The 27,224-nt window shown below is 36.6% G+C and overlaps 1 protein-coding gene across 15 annotated transcripts in view; it reads left to right on the forward strand.

Moving 5' to 3' along the window:
• ptprub (protein tyrosine phosphatase receptor type Ub) overlaps nt 1–27,224 on the forward strand; it is a 206,412-nt gene that overhangs the window by 113,968 nt on the left and 65,220 nt on the right. For all 15 annotated transcript variants that reach the window (XM_026283812.1, XM_026283813.1, XM_026283811.1 and 12 more), the window contains exons 4-7: nt 8,334–8,409; nt 16,187–16,302; nt 18,768–18,942; nt 22,395–22,688. In XM_026283812.1, coding sequence (XP_026139597.1) covers nt 8,334–8,409; nt 16,187–16,302; nt 18,768–18,942; nt 22,395–22,688 — 661 coding nt within the window. The remainder of the gene's footprint in view (nt 1–8,333; nt 8,410–16,186; nt 16,303–18,767; nt 18,943–22,394; nt 22,689–27,224) is intronic.

Here is a 27,224-nt window from a genome sequence, read left to right on the forward strand (position 1 = left end):
TTGTGGGCCTGCATGGTCGATTCTGTGTCGCTTTGAATTTCGCATAGTGCACATGAAGAAAAAATTTCTCGGAGAAAAAAACAAAAATTCTGCTGGTTAGCATGAGCCTGTTAGCTCGTGTTGGTAGGGGGCTGTAACCATCTGGTTCAAAAAGCATCTTCAGTGATAGGCATTTAACAATTGCTGTGTATTATTATGAAATATATTAAATATATATTTTTATTTAATTATTTTTATTTATTTTTTATTTTTGTATAGTTATGCGCCTTGAACAGCATTGTGACTTTTTCCCAGTTACCCAAATTAAGTTTCCAAAATTTTATTTACTAGTTACAGCTAATTGAAAATTAAAATATTGAAGGTTAATTTATTACCAATATGCTAATCTTGCAGGCTAATCAGCTTGAGGCAATCAAAGACAGTTAGCTCACTGATTAGCTTGTGAGCTGGTTGAAAAACAAGCAAAATGTTTAATTTGACTTTTTTTAGGCTTTCCTTATGTAACAATTTGAAATAAGAGTTCAAACTGTTATTATACCTTTAAAATCTCTTTATAAAAAGACTTTAAAAGCCTTACCGATATCACCACTGTAGGGTCTTGGAGAAATATATATTTCTTTGCGCTTCGATAATTTTAGACTTTCCTCAATTTTGTGTATGGTATACAACATTTTTTAAATGTTTGAATTAATTTGTGCATTTTCCCTCTACAGTCTCTGTCTTTTTCAGTGAAAGCTATTATTTCCTAAAAACTCTCTAACAGAAGACATAAGGATGTGAACATCTATGGACATGTTTAAATTAAAACTAAAATCTTACTTAAAGTGTACTAAAATCTTTAAACACTGACACAGTTGTGGTTTAACTGAACATAATTTTTTTTTGGCTCTGATAGGACGTCTGTAAGTTTTACTGTATTGTATGTGTTTGTTGTTTTGTTTTTATGTTTATTTGTTATTATGATTACCTGCCAAGGGGACCACAGAATAAATCTAGGCATTGGCTTAATTCGGTACAATGCGTGAAATGGAAACATTTATGTTTAAATTGTATATGGTCCTTTTTCAAATAAATTTTAAATTTATAAAGTAAATAATAAATAATAAAATTGGAATGCTAACAGAAGGCTTTCCCCAGGTGTTACAATGCCTTCTTGTGTATCGATAATGATACATTAAAACTCAGTTACTCTAATAACAAATATACAGACGTTTAGTCTTTTGTCATTAACAGCGAAAGAGTGTGTATGCAGAAAGCTGTAAACATCTTTCTTCTGTATTTGGGAACCAGTGGCTGAACGACTGCCATAATAGTTTTTGCATCTGATGAGATGATGAGCTTGCTCTTTTTCAGCGTAGTTTTCTCACAGCGGGAGTCAGCACACTAAATCACACTTTGGGCCTGGAAGATGGCAGACAGTCCTGATCAATGGTGAAACTAGAGCTGTGCCACAGTCCCAGCGGGTGCCACGTCAAGGCCGGTTTCTAAAACCAAGCCAACACGAGAGATCATTTAAAGCTTGATTCTAACATTTGTTATATTTTGAGGCCATTCGGCTGATCTCCAGTGGCAACAACACTTCGACCCCTTAGCCGTTGCCCATAATTAAATTCTGCTTATTTATGTGTGCTTAGCCGCTTTGTGTTTCTCTTTTTTTGTCTTTATCTCGGTGTCTCCTTCAGACATCCCGCTGACTGTTTAGCTTTGCCTGCAGTTTTTGTTTTACACCCTTGTATACCTCCTTTCATTCATTTTGCTGCTCCTCAAATCCAGCTGGTGTCATTTTTCAGGGATAGTCTGGGTAAGCAAAAAGACACAGGAATCTAAAAATGCAAATCCTCACATCTTTCCAAATCTGTATGCAATGGCTGTCAAGCTCCAGAAGTAACAAATAAAGCTTCATGAATGTAGTCCATGACTATATTTTAAGTCTTCAATTGGCACGCAGTAGGCTTGTGTGAGATACCAATCTAAATTTAATGCATTATTCAATTCAATATAATTTATATTCTTTATTTTCTGGCCAATGTTTGGAGCTAATAATGGTGTGTCATTTACTGTTGAAATTTAGTGCATTAGTCATGTGAAAAATTATTATGATGCTTTTAAGGTTTTTTTTTTTTTTTTTACCTTTTTGAAGCGTGACATTTCTAGGTCCCTATGTAATGTTGCTGTATGTAATGTTTATATATATATATAAAGAGTATGGAGTCAAACCCATGAACTCTAAATTTGCCTTGAGGATGTTCTTTGACCTTTGCTCTCAGACTCAAAAAATCACAATCATAGGCATTTCGCATGACCTTAGTTTGACTTCCAGTGTGTCCTTTGTTGAATGTTATTTACGTACTGCAGCTGGTTTTCCTGTATTCGGGAATGAAAATGAGACCTGAAGTCAGTCCTCCAATAAGACTTATACTAGCAACATCTGTTGAGGCTTTTTCAGCCACACTGATGGGAGCCAAACCTGCTAACAATTGCCTGATGACTCATCCCAACAAGGATGAGAACAAATGGAACAAAACAGAGGAAACAGAAACACTGATTGCAGTCATAAATACAGAATGAATAAAGACAGACGTATCAGGGTTGAGGGCTGCAAAGTGACTTTGTACATTTGTGTATTCGCTAGGAAGAAATCACTAGAAAGCTTCTCAGAAGAGTTCTCCAAGGACAACATGGCTTTTAGTGATGATGTTCAAATAATATCCAGTGTTTGTATCAATATCCCATCTGGCTCATCTATGAGTGATTGCTGTAGTTGAAGAGGTCCACTTCTCTTGAGAACACGAGGACTTTGCGTTCGCAGGAGGAAGTGAGTGCTAAGAGATCAGTGAAACCATACACTGATTTCCCTTAGCTGAAATCAGTAAACTGATTATTGTCATGAAATTCATGTAACAAGGCCACCCAGGCTAAATCTCTATTTGGAAGGAGCTAATAGCCTGTTTGTTCAACTCTTGTTTTGCCTCATAATTAAGGGTTTTATACAAAGTAATGTTTGTTTCCTCGTAACTGTAATAAATGGATTTAGCTGGTAATAGGTTTCTGATAAACAAGCCCACGGGTTGATTATTTTGACAATGTATTGTCAACATTTGTGGCCGCTTATTGCCTAAATTGAATTTCGCTCTTTTATTAAAGTAAACGCTATTGCCGGCAGTTCAGGATTGAATTCAATTCCAATTAAATTCCAGTTCATTTCATGGATTTACATTAAGTTATCAGTCATGATGCATAATTAAATTTAAGTTATAAGAAAAAAAATGAGTGTGTGTATAATATATTGAATTTTTCAATATCAATTTGATGTCCACAAGCTGTACTAATAATCACTGTTTCAGTGATTGCTACTATTAGTACTATTTATTTTTCTTCTTCTTCTTAATAACAATAATAGTAATAATGACCAACAAGTGTGATATAAAGTTAGCTAAAAAACTTTGACTATTTATGGTGCTGTTCAAAAATATATTTTGAATGCTCGGTTAATTGTTTTGATAGCATTGAACTATGTCAGCCGAGAATGTCTACTTATCAGGGAATAAATAAGCATAATTAGTCAAAATAATGATGTCTGTCAGACTAATGAAGCTACTCTGTTGTGCATTTGAATCAGTGTTGGGATTCTAGGAGCTCCGTAACACAGTAACAATGGACAGATTATTTCTGTACATGTAAAATGAGACTGCTGCCTGTCTGTCATGTTATGATGGGCCACTACGTTTATGTGACACGAGATACCATATTTCCTCCTGTCTGCTGTGTCTGAACATCAATAGAGAGAAGGGGGATGGAGCGAAGGAAAATTGAATGGAGAGAGATGGGGAGAGATCGGAGAATGGAAACAGGGAGGAATCACCTTGAGTTTGAAATATTCGAGTTGAAATCTCGCCCGTCTGCCATGCTCGCTCATATATTTCTGCTGTTATTGGTGAAGGTGTAATAGATAGTGGGAACTTGTTATCAAATATTAAAGATGTTATCTGGCCTGCCAGGACTGCCAAAAAGAATCTAGCCTCAGCCCGTCCGTACCTTTCCCTCTCTATATTGTTCTCTCTCTCGCTCACTTCTGTCTCTCACGGGCTTCCAATTAAATTCACATCACATCAACAAATCTGCGTCTGTGTATTTCTCTCTCCGCCACGTTGCACACCAAAGCTGAACCTACGAAAGAGTAATTGAACCTGACACATTCTTAAGAAAAGGCACAAGAGTGTAAATAATAAAAATTGATGGCGGGTAGAAGAAAGAAATGTAAGACATAAGAAGACATTAGGTCAGAGCCATTAATAATAATAACGTAGATGATTAAAATGCATTTCCACCAGGATGAATTCGTTGCTTGAGTAGTCAGGATAGAATGCATTTCATTTCGTGCTTTTGAGTCTTTTTTTTTTTTTTTGATCTTGTCTTGTTTTTGTCTGTTGACTGAAAACATGCAGAACCATGGACTGTGTAATACCTGGAAATAGTTATGTGTTAGTATTTTTGTTTTTCCTCATGATGACTTGGCTCTAGAGCCAAACACAGATGTTTTTGAATGGCCTTGAGAGAGAAATATTATTTTGTAGTTACAACGTCTACCAGCAGAAGATAATTGGACCAAACTAATCAAGCAAACCTCAACCCGTTGGTCAGGATTGAATAATTCTGAGGAGAGCGTGTCCTTGTTAGAGAGCCTGGTTTGTTTGTGTCTGTCCTCCTTGATTGCAGTCCTTCACATCTTCCTTCTCTCTCTCTCTCTCTCTCTCTCTCTCTCTGTCCAAGCTTCTCTCATTTCTCTTCTCGTCAACCAGGCATATTTTACTTTGTGTATTTTTACCTTTTTTAAACTGGTGCATCTAGCTGATTTGGCTTAGCTCAAAATATGTTTTTCTGCTTTTTATAAGCTTAGAATATAGATAATAGAATTAATGTAAGCAATCTAATATAGCTACTGCAGTTTCAAGTCAGGTTTGATCGTTTCTGAAGTTAGATCGTAATAAGAATTGGAATTGGTACTTGGTTCATAATAGTGTTAAGAATTGTTGTTCATTTTTTAGGAATTACATTTTTGGACACTAAACATAAAAAAAGTGAAATCTATCGATCTCTAGTGATAAGTTTATTACTGCACATTGATGTATTTATGCATCTTTCTGCCTTGTTAATGGAAACTAGGGCTGTGATTTCTTAAATATATACATATGTGCATGTTTTTATAGTACACACTCGATATGCAATCACAAACGTTTATTTTGGATGTGAATAATCGCAATTATTTGATTTGACATGCCCATTGGAAAAAGATACACACGCATAACTCTGCTGTTTTCAACCAATAATCCATTGCTGTGACCATTCTTGTTTATAGAAGAAATATAATGACGGTTGTGCTCTTTGCAGAGAAACATAAGATTCACCTCAGCCTTGCATTTCCATACCCAGAAAGCCTCCTCACTCTTTTTTATGTCCATCATAAATCAGAGAAATTTGTTCCAAGTTTATATTCTCCAGGGGGGAACTAGCCACTGATTAGAATAAATGTGATACGGCTAGAGGAGTTTAATAGTGTAAGAGCGCCTCTGTAGAAATGTGGGATTTTGTCTTTTGTTTCGGAGAGCTGATGGCATGTGAGCAGCGACACACCAGTGCAATGGTGGGGGAAAGTCGAAAACACATTTCTGAGTAATCTCCCCTTGCATCATCTTGCAGGTCTGGTGTCAGTTTATTGTGGTTATATGGCAGTCCTTTCCAACAGGAGATTAAAGTTGGGTTACCGAGCTTGAGCCAGCACTGGCTGTATATCCTGCTGTCTGGAGTCGCTTTCCTTGTCTTTCCCCGCAAAGCATGTTGTGTTTTTTCGATCCTAATCAGAGGCCTCACATCCATCTTCACGTATGTCGGCGCCGATGGAGGTCAAGGCAGGGTTAGAAGGATGAAGTCATGCTGTCGCTTGATGAAATAAGAGGCTTCTGACAATCTGGAATGTTCTTCTGACCAGGTGACGGTGAAATTGAATGTGGAAGGAACACTGGTAACATGACAGCTCTCAGAGATATTGCCGTCAACTATGAGCGACGACTGCGACACATACAAATCCCTTTACAGTGATTACAACATTCCCTGGTAATTTCTGGGCAAAGGATAAATCGGGTTTCTTTAACCTTAGGTTCATTTACACTAATTATGTTCAGTCTATTTTTTATAAATAAAAAAAAAGAATACTTTTATTCAACAAATATGCATTATATTGATCAATACTGACATTAAAGACATTTATAATGGTAAAAATTAAATATATTTCAAGATTTCAAGCAGTTCCTTTGAATTTTCCATTCATTAAAGAATCTTGAATATATCACAGTACAGCTGGTTTTAACATTGGCAATACTAAAAACCGGAGTAATGGCTTCTGAAAATTCAGTTTAGTCATCGAAAGGAATAAATTCATTTTAAAATCTATTAAAATAAAAAATGGTTATTTTAAACTGTAAAAATATTTCTAAATATTTCTGTTTTTGTTGTATTTTTTACTTTTTTCAGAAACGTTCCAAAGGCTGATTTTTATTAAAACATCTTTTTCCTTCATTTGTTAAATGAATATCACATTTAAATGTATTTGAAACCTTTTTTTTTTATTTCTTCATCATTTACTTTTGCTTATTTTCATTTTCCTTTTTTGCATTGATTTTATTGTTTTACCCTAGGGCACGTCTTTCAGCCTTGAAATATGAAAATGCATCTAAATAAATAAATAAATAAATACATTAATTCAAAATTTAATTATATGTATTGTGAGAATACGAAACTTTCTTTCTAAGTTAGTGTACTTGTTTACCAAAGGGACAGTTCACTTGTCAGTTGTCAGTGAAGAGCTTAAAATGAAATAACAGACATGTGATGTGTAAAGAAAGAAATGTCAAGCCAAATATCATAGCAGAATACCATTAAAACCAGAATACCATTATTTTGCATTGTTTCCAATTAAGTGTTATTTTGTCACAATTGACAAAATGTGTGAAAGTAGTTTTTCATTGTGTTTAGAAAACAAACTGAAATTTGCCTCATCAAGACAAAAGAGTCAGGCAATTTATTCCTGAACTTTAAAAATGTCTGTTTCCATCATGTACTGTTCATCATTTGAGATGACTTTAATGGGAAAAAATGAAAGCAGTGATATATGTCAACTGTTAAAAAAGTTGAATAGATAATGTGAACAGTTGAAAACTTTCAAGAGTTTCTAAAGTTGAAGAACCGCCCTTTTATGATTGAAAACACATTATTTGGTCATACCTGTGATTTGCTTGGTTACTAGACAGTAAACAAAAAGAGTTTCTTTTTTCTAAAGCAATAACTTAAAGCGTGGGCAGCCAAGCAGACCACTGTTGTGAAGAGCAAACATGGCCTCCACGCTTTCAATGTGTAATAACATCTCATCACTGTCGCTGGCACAATATTGATTTGATTTCATTACACTGGAGCGACCGTCCTTTGCTCATAGCCTTTGGCGGGTGTGGAGACTCTCTCCAGGTCCCCAGGGACTCTTACCCTTACGCTCACATTATGAGCTGGTGTGTATGCGCATGTGTCTGTGTGTGTGTGTGTATGAGTGTGTGCAGCATGCCGAATGAGAGCCATGTGTCACAGTGCAAGAAGGCCTCCTTATGAAGCCGTTATTTCCTGTAGGCCTCAGGGGCCCTTAGTGAAGTTAGCATCTATTTTCTCTCTCTTTCTCATTCTCTTTACTTGCTTTGACATCCTTTTTCTCATTTTCTGTTCTCTTAATGACTGTCAAAACTTTTTGCAAAAGGAAAACTCAAGAAAAAGATGCAAAATGCCAAAACGATGAATGATGTTTTGCTTGCTTTCAACGTGGTTGACAGTAGTGTCCCCACTTGCTTTGTTTTCTCTCATTATTTCTTTAATTCCTCATTTCATGTAAGCTTAATGAAGCACAATAAAAATGTCAGACAATAGTTAAAATCTAGAACAGACAGCCCATTGAAACATTTTTTTGTGAATTTGATTGATACTATTATTACGGTGTTTAATAAATACCACTTGGTACCACATCCAAACTGCCTTAAAACAAGATGCAAAGTGGTTTAAGATAATAAGGTTTGATTTTATTGGACTAATTGAACAAGGCTTGACTTTATAAATTATATCTTGAATTAAGTGTGTTTTGCCCATTAGCAAGACCAGTATATTAATTAAGAAGATGGTTTTTCTGCTTCAATGCATCATTGTAATTTCACTACTTCATGCAAATGTTAAAACCCCTCTGATTTTAAAGGCCAAATAAATACATTTCTGCAGGTCATATTCTCCTGTCTTTGTATTTTCAGATATTGCTGGAGGCGACTGTGGACCGCAAAGGCTACATTGCAGTTGATGACATACTCCTGTTGAACTACCCCTGTTGTGAGTAACACACCTGTCATTATAGCGTGGGAGTCTGTTTAAACAGCATGAACATGTGAAGGACTGTGTAAATGCTTGAATCACATTACCTTTTCATGGATGTAATATTGTTGTCTGTCTATGATATTTGGAGCCAATAAGCTGAAGTAAAAAAAGAGAAAGGAATATGTTAAGCATTAACCGTTATTGCAAGTCTTAAGGTAAAAATAGCATTGCTAGCTTTATTACTCCTAGAAGTGAAGGCATTCATAAATTACAGCAAGACAAAATAGACAAAACTTTGTGTTTATGAAAGAGGCCAATATTTGGCCATTATTGCCATTGGTCCTGTCAGTAACTTGCTTGTATCAATGATTAAGACAAGTGTAAAAATTTGTATATACTGAGATTTATATCAAGAGGACCCGTGTTTACATTCAAATACTGATACCAAATGTTTTTACTAGGAATTTTCTTATTTATTGTGAAAATTAATGTTCAAAATAAACTTCACATTTGCGGATCTGAACATTTACAGTACACAGAAAGAGCTGATATTGACATAGACAGAAGATGTATTACTATACAACATACTATAGTAAAGGCTCATAAATGTGACATTCATTATAATGTTTTTGTGTGAAGATTGTTTTAAGTCCACTTAAATTATAGGTTTTAATGTTTAATATTTAATGTTCTGTAACAGTTTAGGCTTAAAATGTATTGCACAAATTTTACTCTAAAACTGAAGTGGAATATTTACTCAATTCATCTACAGAATCAACACAAATACATCAGTTTAGGAACTGCTATCTGTGATACCCATTCACAATTCATTCTAAATAAGTATTTAAAATATACCACCTTAATGCTGCTTTTACAATAATTTCGAGAGTCATTGTAAAAAATATATTTATTAAACGTTTTTTTAAATCAATTGACAGCACTAATATATAATAAATTATATTAATTGTTCAGTAAATGTATATTACCAGAATGCAGTCTTGATTTTGGCATAAACCTGTGTCAAAATCCAGATAGTTCAAGTTTTTCAAACTTCTTCCAGCAGTGACACATCGAGATTTACATTTCTCTCATATTGAGTACAACTTTCTGAAGTACATTTTTCTATACAGGTCCAGTTCGATAAAGATTCTCTTGATGGATCTGTAAGCACACATAATTTGGATATCAAAGACACTTTTGTACCCAAATTCACCTTTCATCCTTGTTTCAGTCTCTACACTGGCATTTGCCTTTTAGCTCAGCAGGGTACAGCTACATTGTTACTTTGATGATGAAAAGATCTCGTTTCCATCTTGTGTGAAAAGTTTCAGAAACAAGTTATTTATTTATTTATTTATTTATTTTTATATGCAGCCTAGTCACATGAATGATTCATCAGTGCAAAGTTCAAAAAAAGTTTGTAGTTTGGATAATGTTAACCAATAGCCAAATAATTGAGTCAACTAAATTAGACATGTAACAGATTAGTAAGATCTTTTTAAGCAAGCCTTCATTTTCACTCCATTTGAGTTTTATGAGCTAGTTCAGTTATTTTTATGCTTGTGCTACATTCAACATTTACTATACAATACATGCATCAGTATGCTGCATATGTACTGCATTAGTTAGCAGGAACGTGAACCCTGCTGGCTGCCGGACATGGTAGAAAACACACAGATCAGTGTAGGGAGGAGTTGCTGTGAGGGAGTGTGTGATGTATTCGGCCCTCCAGTGCTGTGGAGACACTGAGTGTATGGAGCTGTGTGGTCTTTTACTGCCAAGGGGGAGAGTAGAAATCCTTTAAACATCCCTAATCCAGCAATGCTAGATATTTTATTTTATATGCTGACTGTTGACTGGAAGTTCATGTTATATTGGTTAGTAGTGAAGACTGGTGTTTATTCAAATATGTTTTTATATATGATTTACAGAAATGGTAGAATTTGATATCATGCTATTTGAGTTTTGTTTTAAATTATGGTGATTTGGGTCATTTATGTTATAAAAGATGTTTGTTTCAAATCCTGGTTTCAGATCAGAGTTTACATCTGAACTATAAACTTTTATCCCAGTACTTCTGTGATTTTGAATATTTGTAACAGAAATAATGATACTGTTTGGATGAAAAGACTGTGAAGCTGTTTCATTTATGACAGACAGCTACTCTCTTTAGGCCAATGGCAGTGCGAATGTAAAATGTAAAATGTTCAAATTAGGGCTGCACGATGTGTCGTTTAAGCATCGATATCGCGATGTACGAATCCACGATAGTCACATCGCAGGATGTGCGATGTAGGCTGTCGTAGTTGATCCGTTATTCATTAACTGTATGGGCCAGCTGCTCCCCGGCCCTTGACGAATGTGATTTGCGGATTAATTGCACAGCTTAACTATCATAGAGTGAAAGTTTTGACAGGGCAGTGAGAGAGAGAGAGAGCGCGATAGAGCGTGCGCGCACGAGAGAGAGAGACAGAGGGAGAGAGAGAGAGAGCGAGCCGTCTGCAAACAACACGAGCGCTGTCTTGCTCTCTCTCCCTCGCGCATATTAATCAATTGACAAGATGGTGTCGATGTTTAAATAATTTAAAAGGAGAATGTAATTGTGCTCACCCTATTTTTGTTTGTATGAAAAGGCGCAATATATATCGCAGAAAAATAAAATATCGCAATGTCATTTTTTCCCAATATCGTGCAGCCCTAGTTCAAATCATACTGCTGTGATCCTCATATTCTGCACGGACAAACCAACGAGTGATCACAACATTGATTGCACACGTCAAAGGTTGAGGAATGAAACAGATGAATCACTGTAATTTAGGAATAGAATCACATTGGTGTTTGAATCATGTTCGTGAACTTTAACGATCTATTAAATTAAAGTGCTTTGTCATGTTGGGGGTGATAGCTCTTTTGCAACATGTCTCGCTATCACAGGTATTATACTTAGCTTTTTGGGCAGCTGATCACAAATTGGAGCACTTAGTTTATCGATTAAGGTCCTGGCAGATCGCTAGGTCTGGTCCTCACAGATAAAAAAAAAAAAACTGCATATGAATTGATAGATGGAATCAAAATTTAATTTTGACAATTTGACAACAAGTTTCTGATTCCTGACTTAAGAATCAATTTTTGATTCCCAACCCTGAAAATAAACCTGCTGAATTAGAGGGTGAGATGGTTAGAATTTGGAAAAAGAAACCATAAATATGATTTAAGTCGTGGAAATTTGTGACAAACCAGCCAAACAGAACACAAAGGCTTTAAATGTATCGAAGTATGGTCATGATGTAACATTTGCCTGCTAACCCACTAGGCCTATTTCTCTTATAAACAAAGCATTATACCTGACTTGTGTCATAATACTCACATAAAAAATGTTTCATGTGAGCAGCAGTGTGTTTTGATACCGCACCGCAGGCTGAAGCGGTTCACTGACCACGTGGCATAGCCCCACTCACCGCAGTAAGGTTTGGGATCATTTTATTCTAAATGCCAATAATGTCAATTGCAAACATTGTGCTTGTGTTTTAAAATACAACAATAAGCACCATGAAACCATGTAAAGAGGTGCATTCAGCGGTCTCCATGACAGGATATGAAATGTTGTGAATGAAATATACATGCATGCATTACTGTGAACTAGTATTTTCATCAACAAAAAATAGTTTTAAGTCAGTTATTTCTATCTCCCCAGTGCGTGGCCTGCATGCCAGTCCACTACGCCACTGGGCAGACAAATCATTTGGACTGCCTTGTTGAGCACTGTGGCATTGAGAACATTATATTTCAAACACCTTGAGCTCTTTTATTTTCCAAATGTAATAGGATTAGACCAACGAATCGTAGGGTTTTTTTTTTTTTTTTTTTTGCATTAATATTTTACAATTAATGTTTTGTGTATTTGATTAAAGAAATGCAGCTTTGGTCAACACTTGCATTTCTGCTAAAAGTAACACTGGAAAGCAGCTATTAAATACGTCTTTGTACATTTTCTACTGATCTTGGCATCATTTTATCAAATGATGATAAATGTTAGACAAGAGTACTGTTAGTGGTCTTTTAAAGTGCTTAGCATTTTTAAGAGCTGATTCAGGTGTTTAGATTTCAGTAGCATAAGGATGTTAAGCAGTCCCAGTAAATCTCCCAAACCAAACCTCTAAATTCATAAATTGTGAATTTGTCATGCATATTTTGAGTTTTGAGTTAGACTATGTTAGTGTCTAATTTGTTTCTTTAGCGATTTAGTTGCTCAAACAATGCAGACTGTGCATGTAAATAAATGACAAACACAGCGGATGCAATTCATTCTTAGTGAATTTCCCCTTATCTGAATGGCTTTTATTAAAACAAGCTGCCTCATTCGATAACAGCATGTCTGTATATTTATTTGAGAGCTGCAAGCCATTTTTAAGGCTTATTCAAAAGGCTCCGACAGCACAATTATCAGCTGTAATTGTTATTGATGTTCTGAAATGCATTTTAGAGACCAGCCAATAGGGTTAGGTGACATGCAACAGAGATGTGGTCTTCGCTCTAAGTTAACATTCCTTTCCATAACCTCTAAGGGACATCTTAATGCTTTTAAGGCTTCATTAAACTGTAGTGATATTTATACATATTTAAACAGAGAAAACTGACAAAGTACTATTAGATGGTAATAAAGTGCAATTCCAAACAAGCAAATCAACAGATGCTGTGGTCATGAAAGCTCATCTCTGCTGAGTCTCCTAACACCCTCTTCCTTCGCCCCCCTCCCCACTTCCTGCAGGCGGCAGATGGCATCATCTAAGCCCCACTGTGCACATTAAATAATTAAAACTCTCATCAGGACCTGGACACACATTGTCGAGAGTGGCATTGCGCCAGACTGCGGAAATCACCATTTGGCAAGACAAGTATAAAAAGAAAGAAGGCTAAAAGAGTGAGAAAGAGAGAAGATTTCTCTGTGATTTAAAAGAGGGTGTGGTTTCTTTACATTTTATTTTCCACAGTTATGTAAAAAAAAAAAAAAGTTTTCTGGTAACTGCAGTATGCAGTATTTAAATACTTTAGGATACAAACATAATATTTTAAACCTGTTTTGCTACAGACAGAATTTCAGACCCTTTTCAGGTTTTTTTTGTTTGTTTTTGTCTTTTGATTCATGTTGGTTCATAAAAACATGAACTGAGCATCACACAGTGGCATTTCCACTGAACATGTGTCCACCTGTAGACTACAAACAGCGTAGCCTGGTTTTACAAGAAGATAAATAATACAAGCTCAGGGTGGATGTACAGTACAGCATTCTCTGTTATATCAAACCTCTTAACCTGTTTAACTGCTTGACAGATTTCAGATGTGTGCAGTGTGGGTAGGCGGTTTACAGTGATTTTATATACCGTACATCCTGCACAAGCAGGAAGCTGTTGCCAGAGACTAGGAAGGCCCTGTGGTTACAGAAGGCAAAATGATTTAGAACCCCAGCACAGGCCTCCAAATCTAAGCAAGACAGCCTTGTTATGAAACCTACTGAAAGATTATTATGTTTCTTTTATCCAACCATTACTGAATCATATGGAAATTAGCCAAAATTGGAGATTATGGAATGATGCATACAAAAGATTTAAAGGAAACTAAAGTATATCATTAAAGGAGTAGGCTAGTTTTTACCCAAAAAATGAAACTTTGAAACTTTGCCATTTAAAACATCACAGAAATCCATATGACTCCAGTCAATCAATTAATGTTGTGTTATAAACATATTTGTAATAAACAAGTCCATGAAGACATTTTTGAAAACAGTTCTAAACAAATATGTTTGTGGATTTAGATGTGAGAAGACAAAGGAAAATGGACATTTCCACCGGAGAAAGTGTTATTATGGATTATGAATTGGTAGTTTAAAAGCCTTATTGATGGATTGTTAATCACAAATGCACAGGTTTTCACTTCACAATGCTTAAACAGATAGACTGGAGGGGTGTGGTTTTTTTTTGTGGATTATTATGAGGTTTTTTAAGCTGTTTGGACTCTCATTCTGATGGCACCCATTCACTGCCATAAGCAATGTAAAAGGCTAAATTTCTCCAAACCTGTCCAGATGAAGAAACAAACTCCTCTACATCTTGTATGGCCTGAGAGTGAGTAAATTAACAGATGAAAGATAGACGTGGATAATACAAATTATACTGAAGCCATATCCAACTTTTTTTTTTTACAAGTTTGCATTTTAATCTTTGATAAGATATTCATGCAGTTGTTATGTCGGAGCATTGAAAGGGAGCTTGTCTCTTATCACCACGTAAATAAAAACAGTTCAGTAGTTCAAAATATTAAATTATACATAAACCATACACTGTTTAAGTACCAATCAGACTGTCAGATGTGCAGGGCTGGCTGCAGCTCCCATAGGAGCTCTTTGCTATCTGAGACTAAACAGTGTTAACTACCATATGAAGCTATTCATGTTGCCTGAGGGCCTTTTAACTGGTGTGAAGAAAAAACGGAATCTAAAAAGTTTTATTTACGCATTCTGCATCTAGAGCTAGAGCGGGCCAGACAGAATACAGCCACAGTATTTATCTGTTTACCTTTTTTACTATTTGCTCATGTCAACCTTCCTGAAGACTTTCAGCACTTGAATAAATGTGGTGTTTCCTCCACTACGATCAGGCTTTGAAATGGGTTTCTTAATACAGAGTGTTTTGCAATATACAGTATGTGCAGACTTATGTAGGTAATATCTATCTCAACAGTGCTATGTCTCTTCATTGGGGTGTTTTTGTGCACATTGCATTGCAGCTTGCAGAAATCCTGCACCTGCATTTTCTTGTAGGGGATCAATATAGTATTCCTTTATTTTTATCTATGCTATTTATCTACTTCTTTTTATCCTGTCTAATCCCCAATTCTATGTATTCAGTTACAAGGAATATCTTCAAATGAATAGATATGACTTTTAAATTCAAAAGGTCATATAACAGTTTGGTTGAACTGAGACCTTACAAAAATCGATTACGTTTAAAGGACCAAGAACCACGTGTGCTGGAGGAAGATCATCTAGACCTTATTTCATAGGATTCAAGTTTCTCACATGCAGGCAAGAAAACGTCCCATACTGTATGTGGAACAATTTCACAACGATTAACTAGCCAATCAAACTGGAACAAATCAACATTTCTGGCCTCTAAGAGATCGCCTCTCTGTGTTTGAAGTCCGTGTGAAACAACATTGGCAATGCATTTTACTTCAGAAATATGATATGTTGGAGTATTCAAATAGAAAAATGCTGGGTGCGACTCGATTGGATCATAAAAAGTGTCAGAATGGAACCAGTTGGTTCAGACATTGAGTTGAAGAAAAATCTTTTCCATGTTCATATTAAGAAAGGCCAGTGTTCTTTTAAGCATTTGTAAATGTTTTTGAAAGAAATATATCATTAGCACCAAGGTTGCATTTATGCAATATTATAAAATATTATTACTTTAAAAAAAAAAATGTTTTACTTTTTAAAACTTAATTTATTCCTATAATAGCAAATGTATATTTTCAGTCATTACTATTACAAATGTCTTTACTGTCACTTTTAATTAATTGCTGAATAAAAGTATTCCAATTCAGAATGGTTTTGTATGGTAATAAATGGTTGTTTGCTTCTTCTTCTGTGTGTGTGTGTGTGTGTGTGTACATGTATGTACATATATATATATATATATATATATATATATATATATATATATATATATATATATATATATATTATTATTCTGAACCCCTTCTGTTTTTGAACCCCTTATGTTTTTGTGTTCAGATAAAGCCCCTCATTTTTCCCGTTTGGGGGATGTGGAGGTCAACGCTGGACAAAACGCCACTTTCCAGTGTGTGGCAGCTGGACGTCCCAATGAAGCAGAGAAGTTTCTGTTGGAGGTGAGTACACAGTAGATTTTTAGTTTTCAGTGAGAATAATCAGGTTTTGTCAAAATCAGTAATAATCAGCCAAAGTCTAAAGTTGTGACTTGCTTCTAGTCAACAAAATTATAGCACCGAACTGACTCAAAGCACCTGAATGTTAATGTTTAAAAAGTATATTTAAGGAACGCTTTTTTTTTTTCAGATTGATTTGGTCTTAAAACTTCTTTTGACCTTAGATGACATCAGAAAGGCCATGCTTATAAAAGCAGAATTCCTTCTCTTAGTCATTTAGTTTTTATCCAAACTTTCACCAAAATCATTTTGGATAACTAGTTAACTGTCAGTCTTCAAAGCGAAGCCATATAGAGCTAAACTGCTTCACCCTTTGTTATATAGTAGTATTTTTCTGGGAGCATTGTTAGTCTGTAACATTGCGTTTGGAAGGAACATTTCCCACTGTTTTTCGGAGAGTTAAAGTTTCTGGCATCAAAGGTGGAATTAAATCAAATGAGTGATTATGTCACATCAAGGTCAAGGACAGATTCCTGCGGTTGCAAGCTGTCACAGCAACACTGCAATAATCAATGTCCTCAAACCCTCTGAAGTGTTCATTCCTCCACTAAACACAGCAAGAGATATAAGACTCTACAGCTTCGCTTCTGTTTTAGATGGACGTTTTCTTACTTCTTCTGTTTTTAATCAAGGATATTGTGTGCTGTAAATATTAATTCATTAATTTTTATATTTGGCATCGGTGGACAATTAAAGGATAACGTTTGGTGATCTGAATATTTTACAGTGTATAATGGTCTTAATAATTGTATTCATTAATGATACATTGAATTGATCTTTGTCTAATATGCTGTTCTAATTAGATATTAATCAAAGAAAATTTCCACAATAATATCAAACAGCACAATTGTCTTCAACATTTATAAGAACTATATCTTAAACCCGAAATCAGCATAATTATATTTTAAAATATATGTAAAATTAATAGTTAAGTTAGTTTTATTTATTTTTGATTTAATAAATGCAGTTTTGGTGAGCATTAAGAGACGTCTTTCAAAGACATTCAAATCTTACAAACCTTAAAACTTTTTTAAAGTGGTAGTGCATAAATAATTACATTTTATATATTATATACAAGTGCATGGGTCAAATGCATCAGTAATGTGTGGCACATTTAGTCCAAAACAGTTCTCCTATGTTTATCCTACATGTTTGCCTGCCTGGCAGTTCACTGAATGTGATTGCCAGGTTGAATACAGTCAGAGTGGCTCTCAAAGCCAGAAGATTGTAAGTTTGGCTTTGTTTTATGCAAACCTCAAATTTGCAGCCATTGCCCACACATTTACCCCTGCATTCAGGTCTGGTTTGTGTGGTCTTGAACCACATTGAAAGCCTAAACACTTTAGCAGCCCTATAATAAACAAACACACATAGTTGTGTACTAGCCGCAGACCTCCAAGTGCTTTTTGTTAGTATGAGTGCACTCTCGGTGCTCATTTTGTGTCCTTGGTATTCAGAGAGGAGAAAGAGGGAATGCGTTGACATCTTGGATGGGTGCTATTCACACCACTGTCTCGCTTAAATTACCTGAGCCGCAGTGAAAGCTTGCTGTTATCAAGTGGGGTTTTGTGTGAAAGACATGTCTGGTGCCTCACAAAGCTCCACGTAGCAATTCCTGATACTCCGTGACGAGCGAGACTTTCAAGACTTTTTCATTTTGGGCCCTTATACAGACAAATCATACTTTGGTGTCCAACATTTTATGGCTCTTTCGAAATAAACCGAAGATATTCTATGATTTATCTGAATGGAGTTGCGTACCTGCACTTAAAGTAGTAAATTAAATGTTTATTTAGTCAGATTTTAAATGCAAACATTTCAATTCCGTATAATGAAAGTGATTACTGAGCAGTTATTGTAGAGTTATTTATATATTCATTCATATTTCAAATTATTTCAAATTAATTTTAGCTTATTTTGTATTTCATTTTGAGTAATTCTGGTATTCAACCTTATTTTATTTTATTTTATTCATCAAACATTTTGTCTGCTGTCAAGCTCCAAAAAATTATTACTAAATGAAATGTTAACTGAAAACAATGTTACAATAACCAGTTATATGAACTACTATTATGTTATTATATTTTTTTGCTTTTTGCAACTTGACATCCTGTCACTTATGATATATTTGTGTATATACATAATACATAAAAGTATACATAAATCGCATAATTGATAACTTCATCATCGAGGAGTAATATAATTGGTCAAATGCAGTTTAGTGTTGTTTTGGCTGAGCATTTTGTGTCCTGAGCTTAATTTCAAATGGCTCTATACCTTCAGAAGTTCTGTTGTCGCTACAACTAGCCTCCAGAAAAGTGCATTGCTCATTCAGTGTTTATTTAAGCACTTGGTAGCATGTGTTTGGTGACTAGGCTGTAGCATTTTCTTGTTTTTCTTATTTCTAGCGGCACAAGGGTGAAGTGTCTTCAGGTGGTTCTGTCAAGCACTTGGGCCGCAACCGCTTCTCAGTGTCCTTTCAACTGGAGGACGTCCAGAAGCCAGAGCAGGACCTCTACCGCTGCGTCACACAGTCCTCCAGAGGCTCCGGTGTCTCCAACTTTGGTGAACTCATTGTCAAAGGTGAAGAGCTTGTTTTTTTCCCCCTTCTTTTGTCCTTTCAGTCTTCGTTTAACTGCCTATAATGTGCACATCAGAAGATAATGAGATTCTGGCTAAATCCATGTCATTGTATCCTGTTTTCATTATAGCCTTGCATTCTCACATCTTATGCTCTTTTGTCCTGAAATTGCCAGTTTAGTAAGTAGGATGTACAGTAGGTGTGGACTGTTGTAGTAGCAGACAGTTGGCAGTTGGTATTTAGGAAAGCTTAAATGGGTACCCAAAAACGATTATTCTGAATTAATTTACTCAAACTTGCTGTAATTAATTACAAACCTCTATGCAGTAATTTATGTTTGTTCAGTACATGAATAATAATTAAAGAAAAAAAAAAAAAAAAAAAAAAAAAAAATATATATATATATATATATATATATATATATATATATATATATATATATATATATATATATATATAATTATTATTTTATTTTTTGGAGCTTGACAACCTGACCCAATTAAACCTCCCCACAAAACATATTTAAAATTTATAAAAAAAAAATATATATATAAAATATATATATAAAACATTTTTTTATATATTCATTTCAACCATATAAGTTGACACCTGCCCATCAGCCTAGAGTGGCAGCTTTCTGTGTTCACCTGTAAACCCAGGTCAGACTGATATCCCCTAAGCAAAAGGAGAAGTCATGGGTGGAATAAGGATAGGGATGGATGGAGCTACGTGGGTTATTCAGCATCCGTCCTCAAGGCATACTGAGAGAGGTTATGAGACAGCACCATGCTAATCCTGTTGATAGATGTAGCAGCACGGATTACGGAGAGTTTAGAAATATAGCTTTGCTGGATTCCACAATGTGACCCAGAAGAACAGCATTATCAACCTTCAGGTTGTTTTCTTTAAATACAGTTGTAACAAACCAGAAATGGAAAATCACAGGTAATACCCTACAAATAGCTATTCAGTTATTTGTACTCTCTCACACTGTTTATTATTTAACCCTGGAGCCCCTATAGCAAGGCTGAGCACTTTGCTTTCTTCACATCCAAATCACAGAATAAAATAGTGGAGTCTTTACAAGTTCTTCTTGATTCAAACATGACCCAAAAGTAGGTTTGCTTTGTTTTGTTTTTTTACCAGTTGTGAATTTAGAATATGTGCATTATCACTTTTGTTTTGTTTAATTTAAATTTAACTAAAAACAGCTAATATTGAAGGCAGTCTGCCAAAAAGATAGCTTTTAGGATGTTCTACTTATGTAAGCATGTGGATAAGCACCACCTCCGCAGAAGAAGATAGAAATTAATGTATTTTTAGCTCCACCCACTAATTCACACATGTAGTTTTACGAGAGAGACTAATGTGCAGTTCTATGCAGAAACTAAACTATATAGATGGCTCTGAAGACAACAAGATGTTGTGCAGTGTCAAGTTGTGGAAAAACAGTATTTGCATTACCTTCCTTCTGTTTCTTTAAATAAACATACTGTATTCTTTAATAAGGATTCAGACGACATCAGTAAGAACTCAGCCTTTTGTTCACTTCATTTTACCACTGATTCATTTATAAACAAGGCACAATTTGACACAGAATTTTCAAAAAGATTGTGAATGGGGGGGTATTGAAAAACATATAAAATATCTTTGTTGTTTGGTTTGGTTGCAATCCAAATTTTTCTCTCCTAAGCGAACACACCCTTGTTATATAGGTAGCAATACTTTCCCCAGCAGATAACCTTCTAATTTGCATGGATTTCTTGCTAAATCAATTGGATAAGAACACCTGCTAAATGCCTTAAATGTAACTATATTCAGGGGTAAAATCGTTAATGTTCTCTAGATCTTGTCTTCAAATTCGAAACTCATTTGACATGCAGTGTTTCTAGGGGAATGACTAATCAAATGTTCAGGAAAGTGCTCGATACAAAGCACTTGCTCTTGTAGCACTTGTCACACTGACTCATTACAACTTCATCATTATATTTTTACCAAAGCCGTAGGCATAATCCACTTGGGAACATCGCAATATGAAGCACAACTTATAATGAGACCCGCTTGCATCTGTGCCTCTGTGTTAGAGAGCTTTAAAGCCATTTCAGACTATAGCTGCATTCCCTTTGCAGCATGTTATTGGCATTGCTTCCTGATGGCTTTTACTTCGACAGTAGGTCCTATTTAAAATGCATTACTGCATCTCAGTTAAGCACGGCAGATTGGCCCCACCAGACGAGTCCATAAAGCTATAGGCCCACATGCTAGCACGGCAGCATTGACGCAATCTCATTACATTCACCTTAGTTTTCCCTTCCCTTCGCTCTGATCTTCTCCTTGTCTTTTCCAAACTGCCCTCCCACGCTTGCCCCCGCTAACGAGAGGCTAATCAGTCCTTTAATTAGCTTGATCAACTCATTTCACAACTCACTGTTTCTCAATGGGCCCATAGATTACACAGCAACAGGGCTAATGCAGAGGAGCCGGAGGGCTAATGAGAATTGTTCTGTCAGTCAGCAAGGTTCAGATCTGTTTTTCACAGTAACACTGAACTCTACTCTGCCGAAAGAAGCTTTCTCAGGGTGAAATTAATCATCCGACCCAACCAATGCTGGATAGAGGGAGAATCGCAGAGACGGCCTGTTTTTATGTCTCTTCGCATATGAAAGCGGAGTCTAAGTTGAATTTATATTATTCTCAGAGCCTTTCTCTGACAGAAAAGATGAGCTTTATTATTCCCTGCCATCTCATATCCCTCTCAGAAGAGGCTTTCTCTGTCCCTAGCTGGATATTTGCCATCTGCAGCTGGCCCTGAGAGAGAAAGCTTGCAGACACAGCAGACCTGAAGATTAGTCATGGGAAAATCAGCGCAGATATCTTTTCACCCATTGGACCCTTGCTTCCATCCTTCAGAAATCAATTACATTCACTAATTGTTTGATAACTCAAGACCCTTTGAAGTTCTAGTCATGGTTTAAATAAATATGTAAAAAACGACATACCTTGCAAATCAAATGGGAGATTGTGGCCACTGTGTAGCTGCCCGCTGAGTACCTCAGGGGCCTTGATATAAAAAGCTCATGCTAAATAGCATGACCTTGTATCTGAGGTTCTTCCACAGTCTACAGACTTGCACATCTGTTGCTTTACTTATGGATCTCCCTCGAGGACTTGAAAGAACCAGCTATTGGCGATTTAATGTGCATGGCCAGATTGGTATTTTAACCCTTGTGTTTTTGAGTTGTACAGTTTGAACTGCAAATGTTCCTTCACCTCATGTCAGTAGTGTTTGTTCAAGATAAGCTTAAAAACTGCGTAAAAGAGACCGGACAGATTCAGGTTAGAGTAAATGAAAGGTTTTCACATATTTCTCCTGGGGGCTGCTTGAAAAGGGCTTAAGTATTTACATGTTTTCAAATAGATTTTTACCATCATCTCTTTTCTGTCCCCGTCACAGTTCCTCCATCTCCCATTGCTCCACCCCAGCTTTTGAGAGCGGGCTCCACGTATTTGATCATTCAACTAAACACCAACTCCATTCTGGGCGATGGCCCCATCATCCGTCGGGAGATTGAATATCGGGCCAGCCAGGCACCTTGGTCAGAGATCCTTGGAGTTAACATGGTTACCTATAAGCTCTGGCACCTGGATCCAGATACAGAGTACCATATCAGTGTGCTGCTCACCCGGCCGGGCGAGGGTGGGACGGGGCCACCAGGACCACCCCTCATCAGCAGAACTAAATGTGCAGGTGAGTGACCAGAGAATCTCACATGCATTATGAAGTCCATTGAAAATTCCTGTCATATTTTGATGTTGGATGAGAATTTTTTATTGAAAGTTTAGATTACTGAGTTTAGATAAAAAAAAATGCACCATTAATGAACAGCATGCGAATTTGGTCAAGTCTTTAATGCTTGTTCATAAAATATACCTATTTCTGAAGAAGTGGATGATTAATTGGAACTTACATTTTCTGAACCGAAACTGCGGGCATCTCTCCTGTGGCGCCTTCTTGTGCCCGTCAAAACAAACAGCGAGGGGGCGGTAATGCATGGTTCTACCTGCAAATGAGAGTCTCCACCACATCCAGCTGTTTCAGTCCCGGAAAGGGTGTGATTAGGAAGATTGATCCTGCTTTTATCTGAGTGAAAACAAGAGTGAAAATGCAGGTTGAGGATTGGACCCAGACCTGGTCAACATAGTAATGGTCACCACTTTACATCACATCCTCTTCCAAAACACACATGCTATTACACAAACTACTGGCTGCCATTTTTAAATGACACATCACAATCATTCCCAGCTTGTTCCTGAGACCAGACACCTGCCATTCATCAGCAAACGAGACGAAAAGAGTGAAAAAGGGAGTGCGGCGAAGCATGACAACACAGGAGGCTTTAGAATGACATAGCAGGGAGAAAAAGACATCAGCAGATAAGACGAGAGAGTCGGAGCGAGAAAGATTCGTCTGTGAGTCACTTCCAGACACGTTTTTTTGTCTTAAACAGCTTTTGTCTCTAAAAGAAAGGCGGAGAAAATGAGGGGCAGACGTTCACGCTAAATATTTCCTACTGTTTCCATTTCCACTTCCACATTAAGTCTAGATTGGAATTCTTCTTTAAATAGAGTATTTGCATCATATTCCCAGCGGTGCCTCGCTGCACATGAATATTGGGGCTGTTTAAGCTGCTGTCATATTTGCCGAACTGTTGAAGATGTAATTTTGACTCAATAGAATCACATCAGTGGGATTGGAAGTAAAATGAGGTTTTCCGTACGCCGCTCGTGTTCAAATCTCCTGTGTATTCTTCTGCCGTCAACTGAATAGAAGTCGTAGATATAATTGAGTGCTAGGAGGAGTGTGCTAGTGGGAACGCCATGTTGTGTCAGAGGCTATGAAGTTTTGATTTGTTTGACAGCATTGCTCTCACACACGCATGAGCTGGTACGTTCGCAGTGATGACTTATTAATCACGGTTGAAAGGGGGTTGGCGTTTACAGTCATGTGACTCGATATTCAGATTAGTCTCCAGAGAGCTCGGTCGCAAAAAAATATTAGGCTTAGCCACCGCTACAGGACAAGATGTTTGTTTTTTAACATCGTCTTCAATAGTTTTTATTCAAAATGTAATCTTTTACTGAATTTGATGGATTTATGGTTCTCTACTAAAAGCTATCAAGGAAGGGACAATTTATTCTTCAGAGGTCCGGCCGTGGAGCTTTCAAGTATGCTTCACTTAAAGGGATAGTTCATCCATAATTGGACATTCTGTCATCATTTACTCACCCTCATGCCATTCCATACCTGAATTACTTGTTTTTCTTCTGTGGAACAGAAAAGAAGATATTTATTTCATTACATTTTCTCCCTGATTCTTTTGTTCGCTTTTTGGACAGAGAGAAGTGTCAGCTCATCTGTCTTCATCCAGCAGGTAAATCCACCTCCTCCATTACAAAGGTGACTGTAATCATCTTCTCTGGCTCCGTATGAGCCACACAAAATGTCCTCCATCCGGGGATGCCATTACCTCCTGTGTACAGACCTCATGCTGACAATCTTCCCTGTTGATATCCCTTGTTAGTTTATCTGTGTAGTTAGGCTCCCCTTATATGGTTTCTATTTCCTAGCAGCTTATTTTTATTTTGTGTTTCACTGCAAGAACGGTAGATACTTCCTGGACCTTGGGTGACTTCTCCGCCAAAAAACTGGAAAAAAGTGAAATGAATGATGAGATGACTAGGTTGTTTCTGGCCGCAGCTGAAGATTGCATCCTGGTGCGAGGCTCTAGGTAGTGACCTACATAAAAATGATGAAAGCAGGCACAGTCCTGTGGGCACAGCCAGGGAACCGATGGACATTTCGCTGAACACGGCCAGGTGTGCTTGATGAGGCGTTGTTGTGATTAGGAGCAGGATGTGATGTGAAGGAATGTTCCTCAGAGGAGAGGGAGATTAGAAAGGGGAAATAGATGGAAGAATGGGACAAACATTGTACTTCTGCCACAGACTGGTTCACAGATGGACCTCCACCTGCTGCTGGGTCTCTTTAGGTGTTCATTGGAGTGAGTTATACTCTTGATTGTAATCACTTGGTACAGTGGACCCAAGAAATGCAAAAAAAATATTTCACTCACCTTTGTGACATTCCAAACTTGTATGACTGTTTCTTTTGCCAAATGCTAAAGACAATTTTATTTTATCAATTGATTGAAAGTCAGTCTTTTATTAAATGGCCAAAAAGAGTTGCCACATTTTTCCTAAAACACCATCTTTTGTGTTCTGCAGAAGAAAGCCAAAAATGCATTTCTCATTATTTACTCGTCCTTGTGAGATCCCAAACATGTTTGATTTTCTTTCTTGCATGAAATAAGGTGATGCTTTCAACAGCATGCTGCAATGAAACTTTATAATGTGGAGTGCTGCAAAAATCCTCAAAAGGGACAAAAGCACAATAAAAGCATTTTGCATTTTGCTGTATATGTTTTCTGAATGGAGCTTTGTGTGCGAACAGGCCAAAAGACAGCATCAAGTTTGAAATCTGTTATGGTTGAGTAAGGTAAAAATTTCAGTAAAAAATTTCAATCTGTTCCTCACACAAAACTATTGTATGACTTCAGAAAACCTTGAATATTCTGCATGAGGCGGGAATCCTTTTATGACATTTTTATGGTTTATAGTTCCTTCTGGAGCTTGACAACCATTTTTCACTATAAACATTATGTTTCACAAAATTGGGGACATTTTTTAATTGATCAAAAAGGACAGTAAAGACATTTCTAATGTTGCTAATTATTATTTCAAATAAATGCAGTTTGTGACTAGTGGGGCGGGGCCGAGAGGCCTGGGAACGAGGAGTGAGGCCAGGTGTATTGATTGGAGATGAGCTACACTTGCGACCCACCGCCGGTCTCGAGTCCCACGTAGGAGGGAAGGATAGGATATATAACTGGAGCGACGACCGTTAAGGACGAGAGAGGACCAGGCCTGGGCCTTATTTTATGTTTTGGTTTTTATTTGCGCGCATCAGTTGTCCGTGAGGGGCTGATGCGCTGTTTTGTTTATTTTGGGATTATTAAAGTTTCATTTTGATTGTGCGCCGGTTCCCGCCTCCTTCCCGATGATTATTGAGTTTTTATTATTACACAGTTCTTTTTAACTTTCTGTATATCAAAATATCCTGAAAAAAGTAAATGTACAAAAATATGCAGCTCAATTGTTTTTAACATTGATAGTAGTTAGAATTATTTCTTGAGCACCAAATCAACATAATACATTGTTTTCTGAAGGATCATGTGACCCCTAAAGATTGAAAGAAGGGTTCCTGTAGCCAGCTTGTCATTACATTAATAAATGACTATCCAAAATGTATTAAAATAGAATAGTTATTTTAAATTATTATAATATTTCACAATATTGTACGACTGCACAAGTGATGCAAATCATTTATGCGTGAACTATCCCTTTAACAAATGTCTTTATTGAGAATAACATATAGCAGCTTATTCATTTCACAATTTTTATTCCCATAATTTAACATCAAATACGAATGCTCTTATGTACATTTGATTAAACCCACTCCCATCCATCTCAATATAAATGATTTTACCCCGAATATCACAGAATCATGTTTCTCATTCTTTTTCATTCTTGTTACAAGCCAACGAACAGAACTTCACGCCCATTAGTTCACTGTATAACCTTAGTTCTCTCAGGACTACCTCATGTATCAACATTATCTAGAGTAATAGGACAGAAACAGGTCTTGTTTTGGACTTCCAGCTGCCCGTGAGGAATTGACATGCTGCCCCAGGGTCCTGGCTGCTCTCTCTGGGTTCAGTCCCATCTTAGACGGGAGCCAAGGAGTGGGTGCTAGAAGGGCTGCTCTTGGCATCCAGACAAAGCCTTCGAACTAGGTTAAGGGAAGTAGGGTGACACAAAAGGCCCTTTTGAGCTCCTCAAAGAGCACAGTGTAGACTCTTAGATTGTTTTAAAGACGACACTAACCAACAGCATCGCATTAGTTTGCTTTTAACTAACAATCAATAGTTCCATTAAGACGATCATCACTCTATTTTGGTGGCATTTCCTGTGGAGGCAAATGGGACCTTTTGACATTCAATGTGTATTTTAGGACACGAACATCCCTCATTCGTGTCATTTTCAGGTCCACTAAGTGCTTCTGTTGATAAGAAATCCAATCGCGCTGGAAGTTAATCTAAATGTAAATCTACAAATGAAACGAAATGTAAATCTAAATCTAAACCTTAAGGAAATGTGTAGAGAG

Source organism: Carassius auratus, chromosome 16 (assembly GCF_003368295.1).
Source record: "Carassius auratus strain Wakin chromosome 16, ASM336829v1, whole genome shotgun sequence".
NCBI classification, from domain to species: Eukaryota; Metazoa; Chordata; class Actinopteri; order Cypriniformes; family Cyprinidae; genus Carassius; species Carassius auratus.